At 46.7% G+C, this 19,441-nt stretch overlaps 2 protein-coding genes and 2 pseudogenes across 3 annotated transcripts; 1 reads left to right on the top strand and 3 right to left on the bottom strand.

Annotated features, from left to right (window-relative positions):
- Positions 1 to 4,899: 4,899 nt before the first annotated feature.
- On the bottom strand, positions 4,900 to 7,255 carry ida (anaphase promoting complex subunit 5 ida). Its single transcript, XM_089574507.1, has one exon. It carries the CDS (start codon positions 7,123 to 7,125, stop codon positions 4,921 to 4,923), a length of 2,205 nt encoding a protein of 734 aa, XP_089430633.1. The 5' UTR covers positions 7,126 to 7,255; the 3' UTR covers positions 4,900 to 4,920.
- Positions 7,256 to 7,674: 419 nt separating this feature from the next.
- On the top strand, positions 7,675 to 19,416 carry LOC149364549 (uncharacterized). 2 transcript variants are annotated; one of them, XM_089574506.1, is made up of 4 exons: positions 7,675 to 7,827; positions 10,036 to 10,438; positions 16,159 to 16,761; positions 18,248 to 19,416. In XM_089574506.1, the coding sequence occupies exons 2-4, from the start codon at positions 10,040 to 10,042 to the stop codon at positions 18,557 to 18,559; spliced, it is 1,314 nt and encodes a 437-aa protein (XP_089430632.1). In that variant the 5' UTR covers positions 7,675 to 7,827; positions 10,036 to 10,039; the 3' UTR covers positions 18,560 to 19,416. The 2 variants fall into 2 exon arrangements, with proteins under 2 accessions (XP_089430632.1, XP_089430631.1); XM_089574505.1 differs by having other exon boundaries at positions 7,676 to 7,836.
- On the bottom strand, positions 11,884 to 13,462 carry LOC149364551 (uncharacterized; annotated as a pseudogene).
- On the bottom strand, positions 12,220 to 19,363 carry LOC149364550 (uncharacterized; annotated as a pseudogene).
- Positions 19,417 to 19,441: the final 25 nt, after the last annotated feature.

Here is a 19,441-nt window from a genome sequence, read left to right as displayed (position 1 = left end):
TGTATGCATGTTCTGAAGGGAAGTTTTTGTTTTTCTACTATTGTTTTGTGCTTTTGAAAGGAGTGTGTGTAGTTGGCTGAGCTTGATACTGTAGCAAAATGCTCACCCAATATGTTGGCCTGCTCTTCTAATGTTGTTTGAGTACCGGGTGTTGTAAGCATTGGAAATGTGAAAGGAGTAAAATTTCCAGTGAATTTCCGCACCTGCTCCCACATTTTTTTGGATGTTATTGAGCTGTTTATCGAGGATATGTACTGTTGCCATGATGCCCTTTCTGTGTTGCGTCTGATGTATCGTGCTTTTGCTCTTGCTTTTTTAAAGTTTATGAGATTCTCATGTGTTGGATATCTCCAAAAAATGCCCCAGGCTTTGTTTTGTTTCTTTTTTGCATTTTTACATTCTTTTGTATGCCAGTATTTGTGGTTTTGTTTTACTATTCCAGAGGATTGAGGAATAGCTAAATGTGCGGCAGCTAAGATACAATTCGTGAATTTTTCATTTATCTCATTGATGTCAACATTTTCTAAAACTATTTTCTCTAATGTAGCTTGTGCTGTAAAAAGTTGCCAGTCAGCTAAATTTAGCTTCCAACACCGTGGTTTTGTGGGAATAACTGTTAGCAAGGATGAAAGACTTATTACGACAGGGAGATGATCACTTCCATATGGATTGTCTAAAACACTCCAGTTAAAATCGTTAAAAACAGACGGTGAACTAAAAGACAAATCTAAAACACTCATTTTCCCCGACGTTGGGGAGCAGTATGTAGGTTTATCAGAGTTGAGTAAACAGACGTCATTGCACAAAATAAAATCCTCTACGAGATGGCCTCTAGCGTCAGTTTTCTCGCTTCCCCAAAAACATGAATGTGCATAAAATCTCCAACTACCAGGTATGGCTCTGGTAGCTGCTCTAAAAGATCCTCTAAGTCATGTAGTGTTAAATTAAAGTGCGGATCAATATATAGTGAGCACACAGTGATGGTTTTATGGGCAACCAGAGTGGCTGCGACAGCTTTAAGTCTTGTTTTTAGTTTAAGCTCTCGAGCTGGGACGCCGCTTTTCACTATGATGGCTACGCCTCCCGATAGTCGGCTCGCCTGTTCCCGATGGCGGCAGAAAACAGTGTAATTCTTTAGAAAGTTATTTTTTTGGGGACCTAAATTTGTTTCTTGTAGACATAAGGCGACAGGAGCATGTGCTCCTAGTATGTCTTTTATGTCACTGTAATTGTTTAAAAGTCCTCTACAGTTCCATTGTATTATGAAAGCCATCTTACTTTTGTGTTTCTATAGGGTGGAAAGGTAGATCAAGTTGTTGTTGGCCCCGTGACTCGGGGCCTGTCTTTTTTTGATCGATCCAGAGAGCTCCGCCGACCGTCCGACGTGGACGGCGCGGGGCTGCCCGGGGCCGTGTCCATCACCTCTGCGGAGGCGCTGGACGACCGTGCAGGAGGCACGTTCGCGTTCGAGTTTGACCTCGACCTGTGGGAAGAGGTCTTGAGGCCCGCCGACCCGGGGGTCTGCGCAACCTGACTTGCAGTTGGCGGAGCAGCGTTAGCTGCTCTGCCTTGCGGCGCGGATGGCACCGCCACAGGCTCACTGCGTGTGACCTGGACGGGTGCCGAAGCCTGGTGTGGTGCGCCGCGCCCACGCACCACATCGGCGAAGTTTTGTTTTGTTGTGAAGGAGAATGAGTTGGTGAGTGCAAAACGCCTTCTCGCTTCTTTAAATGAAATGTTTTCCCTTGTATTTATAGTGATTATCTCCTTTTCTTTTTTCCAGGACGGACACGCCCTGGAGTACGCTGCATGGTCACCTTCACAGTTTGCGCAGTGCGGGGCTGCGTCACATTGATCAGAATGATTCTTCGAGGCGCATTTCGCGCACGTTTTCCGGCCGCGGCAACTTTGTGAGCCGTGACCGAACCTTTGGCAGTTGAAACATCGGTGAGGGTTGGGAATGTATGGTCTTACGTTAACTTTTAGATATCCTACTTCGACTGTGTCGGGCAGTGTGCTGGTGTTGAACGTCAGGATCATGTGTTTTGTGTCTATTTCCTTATTATCCTTCCGGATCTTGATTCTGTGAACATCTATCACGTCTTGGTCACTCAGACCTTCGAGCATCTCTTTTTCAGTGATGTGGACAAAGTCATTTCCGGATATAACACCTCGGACGGTGTTCAGAGATCGGTGTGACGTCACGGAGACAGGAATATCCCCAACAGATACAATGTTTACGAGTTTTGAGTGTTGGACGTTGTCAGGCAGTTCGAGCAGTAAGTCACCGCTGGCCATTTTAGATACCTTGTAGCCAATGCCCAAGGCTTCTGTCAAACACTTTGACACTAGGAAGGGGGACAGGATTCTTGCTTGCTTATTTTCTACTTCACTATGGATGACATGGTACTTAGGAAAACTGACTTTTCTTTTTTGAAAAAACTTTTCTGCTTCGTTCCGCCCTCTCTTGAGAGAGCGATCTGGTTTGGAAAAAGGGGGAGCCATAAAAATTCTAGTTTTTCGGTCATGGTGCCAGCCACCCACCATGGAGCCCAACAAGGGGACGGGACAGGAACTTGCGAGCAAGTCCTGCCCACGCCAGCTGTACACCTTAACTATAACCTAATATGACTCAACTCAGGGTAGTTGGTCACACACGGTTAACCCTCGCCGCCAGGAAAAAGAGGAAAACACGAAGAAAAGAGGAGGAGACAGGAGAGTTGTAAGAAAGAGATAGGAAAGTGAAAGATAGAGGGGAGGATAGGAAAAGGCGACTGCCGATTTCCCCCGGTCGGGTCAGGCCGGAGGTGCCGTCTACAGGAAGCTGGGGCCAAAGTGGTGTGTTGCCTCCGCCGACGGGCCTTAAGGGTCCAAACGCTCGGCATCGGCTCAACCACCAGGATCCCCTTTTCCCCGGACACGGCGATGCCACGCACGGCTAAGCGCGGATGCTCGGGTCCGTGGTGATGCATTGTTCACCATCATCCCCCTGCGGGGATGTCCCTGCGGATGCTCGGGTTAACCCCGTGGTGTCGCCACTCACCAACGTCTGCATGCTGCAGACGCGTCCCTGCGGGGAGTTCTCAAATATGTAGCGCATCCAGTACAACGAACCCGATGGTTATGTGGACAGCGTTTGTTGTATCCAAAATGCGTAGTAAATGGCTTCCTGTATTACTGAAAACAAATACTAAGTCCGACAAAATCGGTGTTTACTTCTTTAAAAAAGTGAGTTATGTGCATCTATTTCTTCAAAGCAAACCCTGTCGCAGCCCTTTCCAAGCTCACGAGTGTGATCATGTTCTCGCTCTGAGACCTTGCTGCCAACAGTCTGATTTAGGTATGCTACATAACAAATCTTTGTTGAAGCATTAACAGCAGCTGGTGCCAAGCCAGCCTTATTTAGATTCCTAGCAGTCAGACAGTCCTTGTACTCCCGTACACTACACTGGCTTCATCAGAACATTTCTCGGCAATGTCGACGCCTGGGCCAACAGTCATCCTAGAAGACATCTGACCAGCTGTGCATCGACAACATGTTGGTGCAAATCCACATACCTCTGACCAAATGAACTTACGACAGCATTGTCTGTCATTCGTGGGCCCAAGCAGCAACAAAAGCAGCCCAGCGCACGTGCGCACAGAACTTGTAAGAGACTCTGTCTGCAGTCAGTGCACTGTCTGCACAAAGTAGAAGCACAAAATTTGGAGAGCCCAAACTAAGCATGTGGTGCATACCACTCTACCAGCAGGGCCAGTAGGAATTCAAACTCAAATCGCTACCATTGGTTGCTCCCTGAAAGAGCGCAGTAGCTTCACTTTCAACGCTGCCCCTTTCTCGTCGCTTAACTGATGCTTTGCCCAGTCGGCACACGTGCACGGTTTGAGCAACGTAGGCCATCGCCGCACACTTGGCCGGCGGTTACCTACAGTTTCAGTGCCGTGTTTTTCATCTTCACTGCTTTTTCGGTTCGCCGTGCCCTTCCCAGAGTGGTGTCATGGGGCTGTGAGACACTCTTCAGTCTCTGCACTTACTGGAAGCATACGTTTTACTGCAAAAACGAGCTCTAAACAGCTCAGCGGTTTGAGTGAAGCTTGACCTTGAGGGTGACATTGGGCACACTATAAATAAATAAATAAATAAATAAATAAATAAATAAATAAATAAATAAATAAATAACATAAATAATGCTGCGACTGGGATTCAAACCTGCAGTGGCAAGAACACATCAGCTTCGCTGGCCACTGCATAAGAGTACTAGGCCATCACTGCAACCAATTAATCCTTGTGTTAAACTGCAACACACTCTCGCGCTGTCCACTGCATATTGTCATCAACTAATACTACTATCAAATTAATATTCGGGCTTTGAGCAATGTGGCGGTAGTGACAGAGATGTGTGCTACATGCATTGGTGTCGTCAACACTGTGGCAGAAACATGGCACTCGAGCAATACGTGTTGTTATTGACAACACTGTTGCAGAAACGCGGCACAGAAGCATAGGCCGTCGGCATACAATGGATAAACAGGCATTGACGATGAAAAAGTTGACGAGCACAACTGGCTCCCTGGGTCAGTGGACACCTTAACCATGCTGTCAGTTATGAATGAGGAAAGCTATGAATGAAATTTTATGAATGAAGCAGCTATCGTAAAGCAAGGATAAAATCCTGGAAATAAATTGGCATGCCCCACTGGGCACAGGTTATTTGAATAGCATGGGAACCATAGAAAGATCCCTGCATGCATTTAACTAAGAATACCTGCACGTGTAACTGAAGTGCTTAATCGAGCATTTCACTAATTAATAATTGTGAATGAATTCAGCACCAGCGACTCCTCAGAACAAGAACAGAACAAGCTGATGACAACTTTCACGCACAACAAAACAACAAGTTGGGACAAATACAGTTGTCTTTATACAACATACAACAATTTTTCTGCCATTTCTTCATCCACCTGACGGAACTGTCGTGCAGCTGCATTTCGTTGCTCTTCCAAGCCAACTGCATCACAAATTAAAGCTAGCCAGTAGGCTGCCTCTCTAATGCCTTTCTTCAGACGCACCTTCGTAAACTTGTCCAGAGCCAACGATGCAAGCTTGATTGCTTCACTGGCTGCCTGCTCCCCTCTGCTCAAAAATGAACACTTTGCAAGCAGCAGGTACAGCTGTCCAACATCGGCAAAGCTGCCGTGAGACAAAACGAGCGTGACCACTTCGTCGAGAAGTGTGCTTGCATGCCCCGGAAGGCCAATCTGGAATTGAACTTCGGCCATAAGCATGAACAGCATGCTTCGAATGTAGATCAGCTGATATGTCTCGGCATGCATGAGAGCTTTGCATATAATTGGAATAGCTAGCATCGGCTGAGCAGCTTCAATAAAGATCTCTGCCTTCAAATGATACAGCCGGCCTTCAAAATGGGTCAAGCAGTATGCAAAGCCTTTCTCACCATTTCTGCATTCTTTGAACAATGCGTCAACCAAGTCCAGCGCTGCAGTAAAGTGGCCCTGCCACAGGAGGGACCGTGCCCGGCATAAGTCTCCCTCATCGCGGTCGAGAATGCGAATAGCTGAAGCCATCTTTTCCACCAGTGGCCAGTCTGCCTGGTAAAGGTATGCATTGAAGGCGGTGACGAGCTGGCACAACCTGAGTATCTGACATGAACCTGAGTACGAAGGGAACAGTGATTTGGCGAATCTGAGCACAGTCCATGCACTCGTGTGTTGACCTTGCTGAGCGAGACTGACGGCCAGATTGCGCAGCGCCAGAGCTGTCACCTCTCCCACGGGCTGCACGCCTGACGCCCGCAGTGGGTCGCCCCTGGAGGCGTGCAGGAGCCACTGCGACTGCAGCTGCGACAAGGAGTGGAAGCCGTAGCAAGCCCAGTGCGCTGCGCGCTGCGCAAGAGACGTGCCTGCCAATTCGGAGAGGGCGTGTTGGCAGTTGAGCAGGTCGCTCTTGCCCAGCAACTCGAAAATCACGTAGGGCGTGCCACCCAAGTCGGCTTCGACGCGTGCCAGAGCCTGTATGCCGAACGAGGCGACGCTGAACAAGCCCATCTCGGAGGCGCGAGTGACAAGACAGCGCAGCTGTGACGGGTCGCAGCGGTTGCCCTGGAGCCGGCAGAGGAACGCCAAGGCATGTTGCAGGAACAACGCGTCGGAGGCGTCTTGGGCCAGAGTGACCGCTTCACGCAGAGCGAGCAGGGCTTCGCCGCGATGTCCCATCCTCGAGTGCAGCCGGGCCAGGTTGAAAGAGGCGTAGCGCAGGTTCCGCGTCGATTCTTCGCCGCCCTTGGTGCTAGTCTCCGGCGCCGCAGGCAGCGTGCGGTCGAAGTGGCGCCGCAGGCTGTCGTCGGCGCCGCTGTACTCGCGCACGGTGAGGCTGTTGAGGAAGCTGAGGTAGTGCGCCTCGGTGAGGTCCTTATTGCCGGCCAGCAGCTCGTTGATGCGGAGCTGCAGCTGCGGCGGTGCCAGCGCGGCCTTTTCGTTGAGCTGCATCAGCATCACTTGCTGCGCCACGAACAGGTCGGCCTGGCGCTGCGTAGCCGCCGGTCGCGCCGCACCTGCAGGCGCCATCTCAAAGCGCCGCATTCCTTCGTCGAAGTACGCGCAGAAGTCCTTGTGCAGGTTGACGAGCCCGCTGAAATTCAGCTTGTCCAGGGCTAGCAGCATACGACGCACGAACAGACCTAAAACGCTGCTCTTATGAAGCACGGCATGCCCAAAATCAGCCATTGGTTCGGAGAGCAGGTTGTCCAGGTTGGGGACGTAGTCCATGATGCCTGCGACGCCGGACTCGCGGATGGTGGATAGCTCCCTGCTGAAGAGGTCCAACGTTTTCGGGTGCAGTAATGAACGCAGCTTGGCAAGCAGCTCGCTGAACGCTATGTCGGGGCTCTGGAGAAGTTTCAGCGACAGGATGCCAAAGTCTCGACACTGCTGGCTCGAGTGCGTCCATGGTTCCTCGTTCGGCTCAACGTGTCGACGTGCCTTCACGCGGCAGTATTCCGATATGAGCACGAGTAAAGCTAGCTTGTGGCCAGTGATTGTGTCTTTTGGAGGGCTGCTGGGCTGCGCCGACATCCACAGTCCACCGTCTACGTTCAGGGATGGCATAACTCACTTCTTCGTCGCCTTGCGGCACTGTCAGATGAGGAACGATTTCATGTGGTTTAGCATCAACGACACACCGTAGTAGTTGTAAACGGCGCCATTTTACTTGAAAGAGGAAGAAGACATACATCCTTGGCATAGATGGCAGCACTATGCAGCACGTAAACTTTAAAATACAAAATCAACTGAAAAAGTCTAAAAATAATAATACAATAAAATTTGTGTTGTCATTTTTATAATAACAATTATTTTGTTTATTTACTTAGCTTGTTAGCGCTTAAAAGCTAAGCTTGTTCTATATGCTTTAAAATGCTAATCCTAAAGTTCAGCGTCTTTAGAAAGCTAACAATAATTCACAATAATCAAAAACGGCATTTAAATTAAAAAGTATCTTTAAGTTCTCGCAATAAAAATATAAAAAAACTATTTTAGTTATGACGAGATTGTATAGAGGGTACTACCTACATTTCTACTTCGGGCAAAAATGACCGCCGTTGTTGCTTATATCTTGATTTTGGTACTCACACACACACACAGAGTTCTATTCTCACACATGCCATGTCACGTGCCCTGTTCCTTCCGAGTTGTTTACGCTCTTGTCATGGCGCATGGCCATGCGCGACATAGTACGGTTTGAATCTGGAATAGGGAGATCGCGGTGAAACCAAGTTTGTGATAGGTGACACACGATTTGAAACCCTTGCTGTAAGTCAGGTAAGTAGAGATAGTCGTGCTGGCTATTCGTGCGCCTTTGTGCCGCACGTCTTCGCCCGAAATCGCAAATGCGTCTCGAGTTTGATGATTCACGATGCATCATATGCGTGTTTCGTTTGTGGGCTGTGCTCATTGCGAAAGGTCACTTCTCTTTCGTCTTTATTTTTTTTTTTGCGTATTTACTTTGGCTCATAATAAAACGGAACCAAAGTTACCGCTTCACGCGAGTTGTGTGACTTGGTTTCTTCGTGGGTGAAATATTCTTGGACGCTCGCGTCAGAAAAAGGAAGACGCTGAGTATTTTGGTGCACTGTTGCACGTATTATACAAGACGGAATTAAATGTTCCGCTCACCACTCGTAATTTTTGGTGATGCGTAATAGTTTTTCTTAGTCTCGCAAGCTCTACTTGCAGTAACTGCATTCTGCATGGCGCCTGACCAGTTTGGTTTGGTTTCTGGCGGTTTAACGTCCCAAAGCGACTCCGGCTATGAGGGACGTCGTAGTGAAGGGCTCCGGAAATTTCGACCACCTGGGGTTCTTTAACGAGCGCTCACATCGCACAGTACACGGGTTTCTAGAATTTCGCCTCCGTCGAAATTTGACCGCCGCGGCCAGGATAGAACCCGCGTCTTTCGGGTCAGCAGCCGAGCGCCATAACCACTGAGCCACCATGACGGCTGACCATTTATTTGCTGGATACGGGATTATCTCTCTTTTTCTAATATGCAAAGGCTTTAACTAGACTCTATTCACACTGCAGTAATGGTTTGGATCATTTTTGGCCACCCTACTTTCCTTAATCCTTTCATGCGCAAAATTTTAAGCAGCCAAAAACTTCAGTAGCTTACATTGCATAAAGAAACATGAATATGCTGTCAGAGAAAACAAATTAGCTTTTTTGCTACGGAATAGTCGGGAGTTTCTTTTCAAGCTCCTCAATTTTGGCAACCATTGCTAGCTCATGTAGATAGAATATTCATCCTCTTTGTTCTCTTGTGAAGTGACCGAAATTAGATATTTGCAGCTGTATAAAGTCCTGCCGTCGTGCTAGCAATCGCTCACTGCTTGCCTTTTTCATCAACATGCAATGGCTGGCCAACTGGTCTTATTCAGTGCATCTTTTTTAACTTTTAAAAATACATGAGTGCAGATGTCTGTTTTCTGTGTTATGAAATTCAAAGGGCCTTGTCTTACAACTGATGGCAGCAGAAAGATTAAAATGCATAGTATACAAGAAAAAAAATAGGGTTAACGTACTACAAAATCTCTGCTCATAAGTGCTTCTGCATTCTGCCTCATCAAAGTAACAGTCACTGCGGAAAAAAAACCAAAAAACTCGTTCTCTGCAGTACAACTTACTATTTGCTTGTAACCTAGGTTGTCTCTAACGGACACATTTTTTTTTTTTTCAATATATGCACCAGAATAATTATTTAATTTTACTTCAGGAAATGTTTATATGTTTCTAAAGCCCAAATGCCTTACAAAATTTGTTCCTTTGATATAATTAACTTTAGTACATTCTGTTCATTGGAAACGCGGGTACTGCAACGTGGAAAAAAAAATTCATAGGAAGGATTTCTTTAGAGAAATGACCTATAAGTATCTGTACGTGCTGTGAACAAGCATTAAAATCCTGCTACTCTGCCCTGTCTGGAGCGTTCCAGTGTTTGGAGCAGGGAACTAAGCACAGGGCTTTCTGCCATCACCTGCACTTGGTTTGCGTTTCCTCTTTATTTCCCATTTAACTATCATCGTGATCTGCTAGTGTCAGGATGCAAAAGGTCAACTACAGCAATCTGTAGTGTGCAACTGTGCATAGATGGTGCTCCGAGACTGGTCAGCTTCATGATCAGGTGCAGCACCACATATTCTCATATTTTACTGTGCTATATAAGTACTACAGTGTTGACCCACCACATTTTTTTTAACTTGCAGCAGAACACCTGTGCTATTGGTAAAGCACAATGTAGTCCATTCAATTAATTAAGCTGTCATTTTTGGAGATTCACAAAGGGACTTTTCATTGTGACATTTCCAGGAGACAACTTTGTGTAGAAAAATAAGTTGGCCCGTCTTTCATTAGCTAAGAAAATAAAGATCCATGTATGCGACATTTCCCTTCTTATCAAACCTAGCTGGTACATCCGTCATCCTCATGTCACACTTTTCATCCCTTTCCGTTCTCTGAAACCAGCGAGATGGAGGAGGATCCAGAGGCGGCCACCCTGCATCGAATGGAAGATGGATGTTTTGCTGACGACGGGCCATCACTGCTATGTCTTCCAGACCTGGTGTTGCACAAGGTGTGCCTGCAGCTTTCGGACCCATTCGATGTGCTTAGCCTGGGCTGCACCTGCCGCCGGCTGCACCAACTTACCGCGAGCAAGTCCATGTGGACCCGCCTTGCTCTGGCGTGGTGCCGGGGCATGTGGCATTGCCTCTCTTTGCCCTCGGATTGTGAGCCTGAGGATCCCAAGCAGTGGCTGCTGCTAGTCCTGCACTTGTGTACCAAGGAGCGGCGACTAACCCTCAAGCATTGCAGGTTTGAGAACGGCGAGACATGGGAAAGGGTACAGAGAACTCGTTTTGAGTGCAAGGTATGTATTTCTCAACTGTGCTGTAACTATACTCGGGGGCAGCTTTTAATGCGATAGTGTTAAGGGCCCCATGTCGCAGAAAAGCGGTGTCGGTGGCGTTGGCTGTGAGGGAAAAATCTCATAAGCATTAATAAATAAAACTGAGTAGGAAATTGGTCGAGTTGGGGAATCGAACCAGAGCCTCCGGAGTGCGAGACAAGCACATTAACCACTCCGCCACGCCAGCTCGATAATTTGGAACGAAAAAGGCGCATCTACTGAATACGGTGTTGTCTTAGAAGGGTGCTTTAGTGACATGTACTGTGGTGTATATTAGTAATTATGGGCACGGAAATTACATAAGTCGCAGTTAAGCGAGCAGCAAAGTACGTTTCCGCTACTTGTCCTCTTTGCCTGGCGCGCACGTAGTGCCATCAGGCAGCGCCCGTTAACACCACTCCTCCTTCTTGCAATGTACGCCACTGCCCCAACAGATAGCGCACTACCGCAGCGCATCCCGCTCATCTCGTTAGGGCACAGTGGGGCCATGCGGGGACACAGGAACGATGCGGTGAGCGGCAAACAGCGCAGCGCACATCCACCCCCACCCCCAATGGCACAAGGACTGAAGCCTGTCTACTTTCTTTTCCTGCCTAGCATCTGTAGCATTGCCAAGAAAAGTTGCTGCCCAAATATAGAGTCAAATGGCATGACCTACCATCTAAGGACCACAGTCAGTTGGAAGACTTATGATGTGTGTCATCCGCTTCACATCATTCTGCTGTTGGCACCCAAGTCTTGTTGCAATAGGTACCAGAATGGGAACACAAATTAAATACATTGGCTGCAGACAATCTGACATCTGCTTTCTTTGCTTAAAATTGTTGCTATTACCAAGCTTAGCACACGCTGTTTTTCTTTCCTGTGCCTGTTTTTCTATTAACCAACCTTCAAAAAAGTGAGACATCAATAGTGTGTTCTGGGAGGTGTTTGTGCACTTGAGCCAACAGTTCAGCAATTGGCTGTCATTAGCATTTTGTTGTTGCACCTATTCTTTACTGCAAAGCACATCTGTGAATCATGATTCCTCCAGCTCAATGCATCCAGCAATCAAACCACTACTCAGTGGTGGTCCAGCCATTTCAAGTTCTGAAGCAATTTTTGGAGCAGAAAAATATTCATTTTGGAGCACCTTTGTATCAGAACAACAATTCTGGAGCAACCCCGAAGCAGCACAAACAAAATAAAGGAGACACCCAGAAGCGGTTGCTACTAATGAGATAACGTTTAGCCATGCTTAGCTATGAAGAAAAAAAAACAGAACAAAGGTGTATACGAAAAAAAAAAACAGTTACAAAAACATTTTATTATTGCTGGCACTTTCTCGTACGCATTTCAGTCACGTGTACTTGAGTCCAAAGAACATGTTTACTAGAAGCAGTTTTTTTTTTTCTGTTGGCATGATCCTAACGCTTCTTGGAATTTTTCACAACCTCCTCAAGCTCATGAAGTGAGTCCAAGGCTGGAGTTTCCTTGTTCTAACAAAGTTTGGCCTCGTTGTACCTGCTCCAAGTTTTTGTTCTTCGACCTGGTAGAAATGATGCTTCCGTGACCGTTTTCCAACACAGTCATCTCCGTCATCCGCTGAATTGTCAAGACTCTTTCTTTTTAGGTCCGCTTCTCGGATTTAAATTCTTTCTACTTACCTAGCTCATGCTCTTTTTACGCTTTGAAGAAGCTGCGGTGACAAAGGCACCTTTGTGGCATCGCTGCCATACGTTCTTAAATACGTCTTCACATGTCGTAACCCACTGATGCTCTCGATGCATAACGATGCCCGACTTTCAAGCATTCATTTGTTTTGACTGAAGCCGCGCTCACACTCAGCATTGCCGTGGGGTAGCGATAACAACGCTTCTACCAGCTTTGAAAGCAACGGGTGTTTAATTTCACCAGCTGCACTTTTTGTTTGAACAGCTGTGCCCAGCTAACATCTATACGAGCTTCTGCTAGATGAATGTTGTTAGCCATCACATTTGAGCATTTGCCACTCATTTACTAATGCAGACACTTGCTCACTTTGGATGACTTGTGAAAGTTGCGAGGCAAGCACCCTAAAGATCGCACTTCGGCATCTACACTGCCAGGCTCAAGTCTAAGAATGCTCGCACTTTGAAGAACTTTGTTGTTCAGAGAAGCAAACAAGGGAAGGGAATGAGGGGCTCGTTATAAATATGAAAGAAGCCAACAGCCGCAGAAACCAAGGGGCACAGGGGATGTTTTAATTTATTTATTTTGTGGTGTTGGTCCATTTAGAATATTACTGAATATGCTATCGCTTAAAGCTAATTGATTAGAAAAGCAGAAGAAAAAACAACCACTGCCGCCGGTGGGATCCGAACCCACGACCTCCGAATTACGCGTCCGGTGCTCTACCTCTGAGCTACGGCGACGGCTGTCAAACCTTCTGCTTTCGGGGGTATTTATGTTTACAAGTAACCTAACTTTGAGAGTGTTCATCAGCGCCACCCACGTTCATAAGCGGCGGACGTAGAACGTCTTGAGTTACCGCAGGTGTGGCGTAGAACGTCATCGAACGGAGAGGGTGGAAGCTGCGTGAGAACCCTCTTATGCTTCCTATGGCGTCAAGGCTGCCAGAACCGAGGCCCTCGCTAAGCAATTAAGCAAACAAGGGAAGGGAATGAGGGGCTCGTTATAAATATGAAAGAAGCCAACAGCCGCAGAAACCAAGGGGCATAGGGATGTTTTAATTTATTTATTTTGTGGTGTTGGTCCATTTAGAATATTACTGAATATGCTATCGCTTAAAGCTAATTGATTAGAAAAGCAGAAGAAAAAACAACCACTGCCGCCGGTGGGATCCGAAAGGGGATTTGTGCAGTAGGTCCCTTGCGCAAGCAATGTAGAATGCGCGTGCACCAAGACGCAATCGCTTTCTTTAACTTACGTCCCACACCACCATAGCTTGCTCGGTGTCTGTACCCACTTTGGGTTTAATTTTCCAGACTGCCGGGTCCTCCACATTGAGAGTCTTCTAGTCTTCTGCACTTTTGTTGAGGTACGCTTCACTCCGCAAAAAGCGACGGAGGATTCGCTTCACTAAGGATATCATCTCTATGTGAAACACATGCAGCAGTGGTTCTTCCTTTTGAAATAATTTCTGGAAGCCCGAGAAAAGGGCAGCACAATTTCTCAAAAACAGCACCTTTGCATATAGGGATTTGTCTGAAAACGCCGAAGAAAGCTTGTTGTGCAGGTTTTGAGCATCCAAGCGCCTTCCAGGTAAATCATCCTTGTGGAAGAATGTCTGGAGAGCTTCAAACTGCTTCTGTATGCGACAAAGGAAATCTTGAAGAGTCAACCAGTGATTTGAGACGTGCCTCAGAAACACGTGAGACGAAATGTCTAGCGCATCTTGGCATTCCCTAATATGTTCGCTGCGGACTACGCCCTTGAAATAGTAGTAGATGCTTCTCACAAGCTCCTCTACGTCTGCACCAAATGCCTCCAGACCCTTTGAAAAAGCATTATGCACTTTGTGCAAAGTACAGTGGCCAACATCCACCAGGCCTGACGTTGTGTACTTGTCAAGTTTGTTTCTAACACTTTTCATGACATCAGGGCCATAGCTAAAGAAGCAAATAAGCCCTTGCTTCGGAAGCTCTGTCAAAGCATCTTCAGTGCACTCAACAATTTTTTCTGCAGTCCCACGTCCAAGATGAAATGATTGGAGATGATCAACAACCACTTGTTGCTGCTTGTTGTAAAAGTACCTTACAAGTACATCCAGCTGCTGCACCCTTTGCTCGGGTTTTGGGGTTTCATCAACCATTCTTGAGAAGTAAACATTTGGGTGGCACAGTTCACTTATCACTTGAGATTTGAAGTAAGGGCCAAGCCCATCAGAAACAATACGCGACAACTTGGTCCTGCCACAACTGAACCCCTTTGCAACTTGACTACATGGAAACATTCACTGGTACATTTCTGTTGCTGTGTCTCCCCAGGAAAAAGGCACAGACTTGCAGACGACGGACATAGCAAAAATGGCTTCTGCTTTCGTAACTTGACCTTGGAGAGATATTCCAGCTATCCCATGTGAGAAGTCCAATGTGGTTTGCACTAGCTTCAGTGGCTGCAGGTTCCCATCCTTGTCCCTGTGCTTTGCAGCAAGTTCAGTGTGTTTCTTCATCGTTGCATGGTGTTTGACGGCCGCAACTCCATGCATAGCACATGAAATGACTGTATTGCAGACTACTCAAATGGCATCTGTTTCTTTAGTTCCCTTTTCGCACCACACATTAATGATGTCGTTGTTGGAGTCCATTTCAATGAGGATGGATTCATTCAATTTTGTGCTTCGCCCTAGAAAGACAAAATATAAACTTTGCTTTACGAACAACAGATGACACGTTTCATTCAAGAAAATAATTAATTCCACACTGTGCATATGTTCCCATCAAGAACGTTAGCTTGAAATAAATCCCCTGAAAAAAAAAAAAAAAAAACGAAGCATCTGCGTGGCGTCTTGCTAACGGACACATTAACGCTCCTGTTTCGATAGCCACGAAAACGCATGCGCAGGTTAAAGTGCATACTTGCAACAGCAGCACAAAGCGTGCAACAGCAGCACGAAGCATGGAATTCCGATGCTGAAGGTATCACTTGCACTGCCGCCTGGCTCCACGTGTTCCTTGCGTGAATGAACTCCAAGCTATAGAGTACACTACAGCCAAAGTGGCTGCTAAATTCTAACACGGGCCACCAACGCCATGTGTTGCCAACTGCGAAAACGTTTTAGTAGGTTGCAAACTGAAAGACTGAATGGTACCAAAAATAGTCATTTTCCTGTGACCGTGTCTTCTTTTTGGCGCAGCGGAGGTGCAAAATTGATCAATTTGCCGCTTTTGGAGCAGACTGGCGCAGGAAAATGGAAACGTACCAGAATGGCGCAAATGGCGCAGCCGGAGCACCACTGCAATACTACCAGAGTTGAAGTATTGTCTCCTTATAATTGTTTAATTGACAGCATGCTGACACATCGATACACATCACTTCGACTACCATGGGTTGGCACTTTGTACACACACAAAAAAAGGGCCAGCATGAAAATTTCGTGTCACCGCTCTTTAGTGGCTTCTCTGTTCTTATGGTGCATATGTGTCCCTTGCACCTATGCCAAGTATGGGACACCGTATCTAAACATGATGTTTGTGCGCTTATAGCCGTCTGATCTGACTAGCACTGTAGAAGTTGTACATGGTCCACTGTCATGGCACCCATGGCATTATGCACAAGCCGTTCATTCTGTTTACTGCTGTTGCTTGGCTTGCAGTGAGCTGTGCATTCATCTTACTTACTGATGCAAGTCTCATGCTTTTTTCTTTGGCTTCTCCAATTGGCCTTGTGCTTTGTTTTATTTTACTTGATATATAAGCAAGATATAGGGTAGATTAGTGATAATGTGTCCCCAGTGTAAGCAAAGGTACTTGTAGTTTAGGTCTGTGAGCTGACCTGCTGTACTGATAGGCGCGAGAGCTGCTGTGCTGCTATGTTTTAATGAGTGTTGCTATGTTTTTAATGAGTGTTAACGAGTATGCCATTTAGCTACCCCTAAAATATTTCACATATGTTGTCAACTGATTCTGCAGAAAAATTATTATAATTTCGAGTTGTTGTTTATTGGTATTTCCTTTCAACCTTTGCTTTCTCCCCCCAAGGTTGGCATGCTGAGTCGTGCGTACAAAGACATCGATGAAAGGCTGTCTCCATTCGTCCTGCTGCGTCGTTGGGTCTACGATATCGCCCTGTACAAGCGGCAGAACCCTGCAACGCAGTTCAGCGGTGAGCAGCCAGTTTTGGGACAGGACAACGTGTCTGAGCTGGCAGCACTGGGCCGAGCACGGCAGAGTGACCTTCGTGGTCGGAAGCAGCCCAATGTCCACCCTCGCTTCTACGTCAGCCGCGCTGGCACCTCGGCGAGCGATTGGACCGAGGACCTGTTCCCCTCCGGACCGGCAGGCAGCATTTGCCCTATCCTGGTTTGCCCTTTCCAGCGTGGCTACCCTTTCGAGTGGTCGGGTGTTGATGGGCTTCTGACATGCGTGTCACATGTGCTTGAGCAGCACCTTGCACGTGCCTGCCTCGATGGACGAACGACACTTGCACGGATGGCCTCGAACATCAGGCTAGCTTGTGAAAGCTTGGAAAAGGCATTTTTACCCTACTTGCGGGTAGCGTATGATCTGTGGCCAGTGGGTCCCATGGTCCATGCGATCATCAGCATGGCTGAGGATGGCTGGCCTGACTTGGCTGCCTGGCAGGTAAGAATGCAACCATTTTGTTCCCTTCTTTTTTGCAGCGAAGCACTGTTTCTTGAACTGCTCTGTGCTGTCACAGAGGAATGTACATCTAGGAATATGTATTGTGTCTCGCTCTTAAGGCCTCATCTTAAAATAACGAAGGTTAGAAAGTGTGCTCCACACATGGCCTCATCACGAAAAGAGCGTCGTTAGTGCAGCCATGGGCTTTCTGTGGCAGGAAATAAAGAATCCATGAAATTTCATGGGAGACATCAGATAATGCTTTGGAATGCAATTTGCATGGTATATGGAACCAAGGTATAAATATTGTGAGAGTTCTTTTTTCCCCCAAGCTTTTCAAGCTATTTACAGCTATCTTTGCCTCCAGGCTTAACAGCCGCTAGAATAAGCCAGGCAAAGCGCTAAATGTGCAAGAGCAAAGGAAGTAAGTGGCTGTGAGTGTAGAAAGAAGGTTGCTGAGAAAAAGACGGCACTGAAAAAGAATTAAATGGAGTAGGGTAGTCAAAGAAGAGCAAACAGGCACAGGACTGGGCAGCTCAGCTCAGAACACCAAGTAGCTATGGCACGAGGATGGTGACCATAGCTCCTCCTCTTTTTCCTACTGACCCCTCTAACAGCAGTAGCATCAAAAAAAGAATGTGGCTGCTAACGCACAATTCCATCAAAAATGCTTAAATCCACAATTTTTTTTGCGGAATTGGGGGAAACTAGGGGCATTAGTCATTAGCAGCAATGAACAGACTAGCAGAAATGTACCGCTACCTATTGGTAGAGGGAAATACCAAAAAGAATGGCTTTGTTACAGCCTGAGTTGTCTACGTTGGCTGGCTGATGTCATGCTCCGACCTAGGCTTTTTTTTTCCACTTTGCATGTATTTACCTCCCACCTTGCACGAGAAATTTAAAGCAAACAGGAGGGTTAACCTGTGTAACAGGGAGAAAGAGTCAAGAAGGCATGGGGCAGAGATAGTGGGGGGGGGGGGGGGGGACATGCGAGAGCAGGGGCCCCGCACGAGCATCCTGCCTGGGCTACATCTTTCTGTGTACTGTCATTATTGCGTGTAAGCTTATGCCAATTTTCTGCATTGCAAGTTGAGTAATCACCATATAGTTTTTTTGTTGGTGCAGAAACAAGGCTATGTGGCAGAAGAGTTTTTTTTTTCCACTTCAAGAAGTAGTGGTTTAATTTTTCTTCTCTCATCAAGTCACCAAAGTGGGTCAGATTTCTTGTGAATTTCTAGTTTACATTTCACCGTTTTGTCTGCAGTGTATTCTTCCCATCTGAAAGGATGACTGTGTGCACACATCAAAAGATTTTTCTTCATCCATTATTTATGATCGTAAAGCACCACCTTGGATGATTTTGTGCAAGACAGTGTGTAACCAAGTAGACATGCTAATTTCATTTGTTGCTTGTGATCACCTGGTCTCTCTATGTAGTACGAAAGGATTGTAACATTGCTAATGTTGACATCTTTGCTGACAGGTTCAGCTGGACCCGTTGGGCCTGAATTGGAGGGAAGTGATGGCCGAGTGTGCTGAACTACTGAGAAAGCATGGAACATTGGATGCAATCGTCGACGAGGCAAGGATGCGGTGGAGACGTTCGTTGTTGGCAGACATTGAGACTGTGCTTCAGTGCACCTGTTGTGACTCACCGACTGTTACAAGGATCAACCTCACTGACAGTGATGCCATTGGGGGTGACAACTCTCGCCAAGACATGGCTGCAGCTGCATTTGTGTCATGTTCGGGTGTTTTGGTCACTTGGCAGCTTCTTGGTAGGGCTTCTTACTGAGAATTGTAGAAAGCGAGGTCAGAAATGCTCGTGCCAAGTACCGATTGTCGGCCTGAAACTTGGAGTGTTGCTTTGTTAGATGTTTGATCTCGTTCACTGTTTGCAACCGCTGCTCTGCTCATTGTGTGAATGATTGGTAGAGACAGGTAGCAGGTTGCTTACTGGGTAGACTTTGGACTACCCAGGCCTTGGAAAGAGGCTTAAGTATATGTCTCATGGTAAATAGCCTCTCGCCATTGACAGCAGGCTGCTTATACAGAAGCCAAGTGAGGCTAAAGCCTAGCCGATTTTCGGTGTGGCAGTAGTGCGCTTTTGAAGAGGTGTTACATCATTTGATTTAAACACTGCACCTAACTTAAGGTTCTTGTACACCTCTGCAGTGGTGAGGCGTACAGAGACGTTTCTGTGCAACGCAAAAGTCTGTGGGATTTCCGTCTACTCAGTTTCCTTCTGGATGTCCACCAGTGTCATAGTATCGTTCAGTGCTGCTACAGTGCCCAAGCTTAGTAGAGAGAGTCTACGGCATTCAGTGGCGATTTATTTGTATGTGTATGACATAGATGGCACGACTAGTGACTTCCGGCAATGCAAGTGGCATCCAACAAATTTTTTTATGAACTAGGCATTCCATACCTAGAATATAATTTCTTTATCTGACCAGTTGGCTAAGAGTGGTTACATATTTTTGTATAAGATGTAGCGGTAAGCTGCACTGATGCCTCGTTTGCAGAGCGGTGCATTTGCTGCTCTGGCAGTGTTATAATAGGTGCGCTTCATACCTTGCACCATATTTACACGTTTGTTTCATTCCTGTAGAGATAGCACAAGGAAATAAATTGTTTTGCATGTTGGCTTAATTAAGTTCATATCCAAAGACCACTG

The sequence above is a fragment of the Amblyomma mixtum genome, chromosome 2, assembly GCF_055824585.1.
Source record: "Amblyomma mixtum isolate Tamu chromosome 2, ASM5582458v1, whole genome shotgun sequence".
Lineage (NCBI taxonomy): Eukaryota > Metazoa > Arthropoda > Arachnida > Ixodida > Ixodidae > Amblyomma > Amblyomma mixtum.
The sequence above is the reverse complement of the archived record's forward strand: the minus strand, read 5'-3'. Positions and strand labels throughout refer to the sequence as shown.